The sequence below is a fragment of the Crocuta crocuta genome, unplaced genomic scaffold (assembly GCF_008692635.1).
Source record: "Crocuta crocuta isolate KB4526 unplaced genomic scaffold, BGI_CrCroc_1.0 scaffold299, whole genome shotgun sequence".
Lineage (NCBI taxonomy): Eukaryota > Metazoa > Chordata > Mammalia > Carnivora > Hyaenidae > Crocuta > Crocuta crocuta.
In genome coordinates, this window is record NW_027532747.1 from 7,621,056 (window position 1) to 7,626,158 (window position 5,103).

General features: G+C 54.4%; 1 protein-coding gene across 1 annotated transcript in view; it reads right to left on the reverse strand.

Annotated features, from left to right (window-relative positions):
- Positions 1–268: 268 nt before the first annotated feature.
- Positions 269–5,103, reverse strand: part of SERPINA5 (serpin family A member 5) — a 9,328-nt gene continuing 4,493 nt past the window's right edge. The window contains exons 2-5 of the mRNA XM_077780896.1: positions 3,850–4,482; positions 2,529–2,799; positions 2,028–2,178; positions 269–1,354 (exon numbers count right to left, since the gene is read on the reverse strand). Coding sequence (XP_077637022.1) covers positions 1,166–1,354; positions 2,028–2,178; positions 2,529–2,799; positions 3,850–4,482 — 1,244 coding nt within the window. The 3' untranslated portion in view covers positions 269–1,165. The remainder of the gene's footprint in view (positions 1,355–2,027; positions 2,179–2,528; positions 2,800–3,849; positions 4,483–5,103) is intronic.

Consider the following 5,103-nt stretch of genomic DNA (forward strand, 5'->3'; position numbering starts at 1 on the left):
AATGTGGGTCGAGAGGCCACACCCCAGGGGTGGGTCAGATCCTGCCTCCACCCCTGAGAGACTGTGTGACTGTAGAAGCAGCCTTATACAGCCTTGTTCTCTGCAAGCCTTGCCTTCCTCATCTGTAAAATGGGGATAAGAGCGGTACCCGCCTCACAGCAGACAAATGCAACCACACACAGGAAGCACCTAACACCAAGCCTGGCCCGTGGAAGGCTATTGATGTCCCTGTTCCCAGAGTTACTTCCACAAGGACAATGACACTCAGTGTTTGCAAAAGGCTTTATTGTTCTCACTGACACTGCAATTCACGGTTAGCATCAATGTCTTTAGTTGATACTCTGGTATTTGCCACAGGCCTCCCGACCCCAGCCAACGCCCGGAGGTTGTAACTGAAGCCACAGGATGGTTTGATGCCGTGATGGGCCATTACCACGCTGCTGTCCACTTGCTGTCCTTCACTGACAAGTAGCACTTGAATGTAGTAAAACCCACTGTGACTGGCAGGGACACTCCAGCCTCTTTATATGATGTCATGGAGCCTTCAGCCCTTGACCTGACCCTTCATTGTACACATGGGGGAAATCGAGAGGGACATCATTACCCCAGTGTCCCACAGCTGGTTGGCCTGGACAGAAGCCCCATTCTAGACTCCCATGTCAGTGTTCTTTCCAGCAGATAAATGCAACCACGCATGGTAAGCATGATGAATTTCAAACCATGATGAACTGATAGCTGGGATTACCTGCCAGTGGAGGCCTCGGCTTGGAAATACACTTCTTGGTAGAAATGTCGACCGCAACAATCCCACAGAGCTTTGTGGCCCTGGGCTGGGCGTCAGGTGCCTGGGCTCTGGGCGTCTCTCTACCATTCACATGCTGTGTGACCTTGGGCAAGTCAACCAACCTTTCTGGGCCCCCAGTGCTAGACTCCACTGATGAAGGGTGAGGGCAAGACCAAAGGCTCTTCTTCCAGGCCCCCATACTTTGCAGTTGTGTGAAAAGAAGCCATCATCCGTTTTTCAATGCTATTATTGTTATTACTTGTAAAAGCTTCAGTAGTCAATGAAACCTGTGTAACTCATCAGTTCCCAGCAGACAGATGCCACAGTGAGCCTTCAACTTCTGCTACGGAGGCTTGTGGCCTTTCAGGGGAAACACCCCCCTCAGGGGTGGGTCACTTTGCCAACGAAGAGGATGTTCGTGAAGTTCTCTACAATGAGCATCATAAAGGGCCTGTTGAAGATGACCCTTTGAGAGCTAATTGCGGCCGACCTGAACATGAAGATCATCTCTGTGGCTGCGGCCGCTTTGGTCCCCGACTCATCCACCTCCACGACGGCCTTGTGCACCATCTGCAGAGCAGACATTACGTGTCACTGAGCCACCGGGGCTGGAAGATGCCATCACAAGAGATGGCAAAGCTGCTGCCTGTGGCATCGCTGTCCAAGTGTCCGTGCAGCTGCGCCACGAAGCAGGTAGCAAATGACACAATTGTGTGGCTACTATGTACCAGGGTCTGTGTCTGGAGGTGACTGGGCAAGGGCCTGCCTTTGAATGCTCACAGCACCTTCCGGCAAGGATGTGACTCTCCAATTTCATATAGAGAAAAGAGGCTCAGAGAGGTCAAGTAATTGTCGGAGGTCACACAGCTAGTGAGTGAAGGAGGTAACACCTAATTCTTAGTTTTGATTGCTTAATACGGGCTCCTTCCCCCAGGACACATTGCACATAGGATAAGACACAAAAGGATACCTTTGCTTCTTGAGAGAAGAAAGGAGAGTGAGAGAGAGAGGGAAAAATATGGACTGTGATGTGGAATAGAATGGAATGGAGTGGAGTGGAATGGAATGGAAAGGGATGGAGTGGAGTGGAGTGGAGTGGAATGGAATGGAATGGAATGGAATGGAGTGGAATGGAATGAGAGTGGTGGAGTGGAGTAGAAAAGAATAGCACAGAATAGCACAGCATAGCATAGAATAGAACAGAAATCTCTGAAAGCAGGGGCTCAAGAGCTTCTGAGCTCACCTCAGACACCTGGATGCAGTTGGTGCAGTTGGTGATGCCCGTCAGGTCAGCATGGGAGGTGAAGACATCATTGATGCCCAGCTTGGGGAGGACTTCCTGCAGCTGGTAGGAACCCTCAATGGAGAACTTGGGAAGGTAGAGCTCAAGCTGCCTGGAAAGAGGAGAGGAACTTTCTTAGACTCTTCCAGAGCATCAGCTCATATCCCTGCTGTCTCCCCTTGGCTTCCTAATGACCCTTCAGCCCCTTGTCTAGAGGCCCCCCACTCTGCACTTGGACCTGGGCTGCCCCCGGGGCTCCCCGCCCACTCTGACGGCACCCTCAGGACATCAGGCATCTGGCCCTGTTCCGTCCAGCTGGGCCAGGGCCCCAGGGGCTGGGACTTCACATAGTCTCTCTGGCCTTGGGGGCAGCTCCCGGGCTGGGGTGAGCCCTTCCCACTCCTGCCATGTCACCCGGCGGTGTGCAGGCCAGGCTGGGGCCCCACGTCGTCTGAGGAATACCTCTTTGTGAACATCCTGAGCCACCTCCTCAAGGTTCTCTCATTCAGTCCGTCCTCCAGCTGCCCCATCCTGCCCTGGCTGGGGAGAACGAACAGAGCGGTGGCGTTGCCTTGGTAGGGAACCCCCACCACCCTGCAGGAGAGGCTCCGGTCCAGGAAGTAGTAAAAGTGGTCTTCGCACTTCATCATGGGTACCTGCACCACCATCTCCGAGGTCACGTGGAAGTCCTGCTTACGGGTGTTTTTGAGGCTGAAGCTTGTCTCCCACTTGGCTAAATATTGAAATGGATAAAAGAGAGAAATTCTCAGCCACAGATGGAAAGCGTAGAGACGGTAAACCCATCCCTCAGACAGATCTCACCCTCCTCAGCGAGGCCTCCTTGGTGGTTGTGATCGCCAAACCCTTAGGAGATAAAGGCTTGCCTTTCTAGAACTTCGGGGACATGCCTGAGCTTTCTGTGGGGCTTTTCCTTCCACGTGTGCAAAGCCAGGAGGCTGGTTTCCATGTCTTTGGAAGCCCTTAACCACTAATGTTGCTTGTTTGACTCTATGGCATTACTCAAGGTCAACTGTCCAAGGGAAGAAGGTGAAAACTCTGGACGGCTGACACTCTACCTGGCTGAGTTATTCTGTTCTCCACTCTTCTCCCATGTTTGGATTTTGAGCTACATTTGGGAGAGAGGTTTGTAAGGTTCCTGGAAGTACACGGTTCTTCCTACTGAGAAGCCTTCAGTTACGCTTCCTGCTCTGTCTGATTTCCTGCATTTTCGCATCAACGGGATACAAGTAGTTGTTTCCACCTTCTTCATAACCATCAAATACGGAACCCATCCCTGTGCCCCACTTGGCTTCTGTCACAGCTGTCCCCTGCTGCCTGGTGTCATAGCGATGGCCCTGCACTGGGGGACAAGAAATCTTGGAATCCAAGCTGGGTCTTTGCCATTTGTGCTCTTAGGCAGAGGGGAGGTGGTTAACAAGTTAACTATTTTCCTCTCTCCTCCCTCCCTTCCCTTCCTTTATCCACTCCTGCCTTCCCGTCCTCAGCCTGGCCCTAGACAGGCACCGAGGGACTCAGCGTCTAGAAGGAGAAGCAGATGTGAGAGCCGGTGCTGGGGAGGGGTATCCCCAAGAAATGTCAGGGAGATGAGCTGATATCACCTCACACCATAAAAAGATGTTTGTCTTCCCCTCGGCTACTTGTTGGCCTCCCTCTGTCGACAGGCACCAGAAGGGACTAAATCTACTCTCACTCCTGTATATGTGGGGACCAGGACAAAAGCAGCAGAAAGGAGAGAGCTCAGTCTCGAGCACAGGGGTCCTACCTTTAAAGAAAATGTAATTCACCATCACCATGACCTCAGTGCTGTCTAGGTCCTTAACCAAGTCCTCAATCTTGCCGTCTGTTTGCTTTGCCACGTAATCGTTGATCTGCTTCTGGGCCCCTACAGGGTCCCCAAAGTTGGTGGGGAAAGTGTCGGCCAGGTACAGCATCCTCACGGAGCTCAGGAAGGCGTCCCGGATGTGCACCATGGGGCTGATGAACAGAGCGTTGCCGAGGCTCAGCTGGAGGCCCTTTCTGGGCCGGGCAAGCTCCCGCAGCAGCTGGTGGAAGGCATGGTGGAGGCCCTGCTCCGAGCCTCCCTGGGGACCGAGGCCCAGGCCTTCCAGGATCTGTGCCTTCGTGCTGGACCGGGCCCCCAGGGACAGCATAGCCAGGGACATGGAGATGCTTAGAGGGGAGAAGAAGATGTTCTGGTCGGGGGCAGCCATAGCCAAGGCCCTGTAGAGGTCGAAGGCGAAGTCCCTGCTGGGAGGGGCCACCGTGCTGACCACGGGTGTCTCCTTGGCCTTCTTCTTTGACTCCCGGGAGTCGTGGCGGTGCAGGATGGCCCCCGGTGGGCTCAGGAGCATCAGGCACAAGAGGAGGCACAGCGGCATTGTGGCTGACCCTCGTTCTGAAAGGGAAAGTGGGAAGCTGTCCTCAGGGAGGAGACTGGGGGGATGTCATCCCAGAGATGTCACACAGCCTCCAAGGGACATGGCGAGACCGTGAGGTTGGGAGTGAGGGTTCAAGAAGAGCCATAGGGACTCGAGGACAGACACTTGGGGATTGTGGGTACCTGACGGCGGAGCGAGGCAGGAGAAGGCAGAGGGTGGAGCCCCGAGGTGGGGGCTGGCCATCAGGGTGAGAATGCTCTCATCCACACCAGGGTACGCGTTTCGGGGGGTGGGATGTGGGGGTGGACGGCTCTCCTTATTCTGCCTGATCAGCATTTCTGAGGTTGCCAGGGCATGAGAAACCCGCTTCCCAAGTGGCCTGTGACTGTCGCTCCAATCCCCTGGGGGTAGCGTTTGCAAGGCCTCACGGTCCTTCCATGAACGGACCAACGACCCCCCATGGACCCCTCAGGACTCCTGGGTCTGTCCTTGATCCCTCAGCAAATGTATATTGAACATCATGGCGGGGGTAGGGGGTTGGTCAGGCTCAGAGAGTCATTAATGAACACACAGAGGCCAAATCAACCCCTTCCTCCTTCCCCCGGGGCTGCTCCAGGACCCTGCAGCCCACCTTGGTG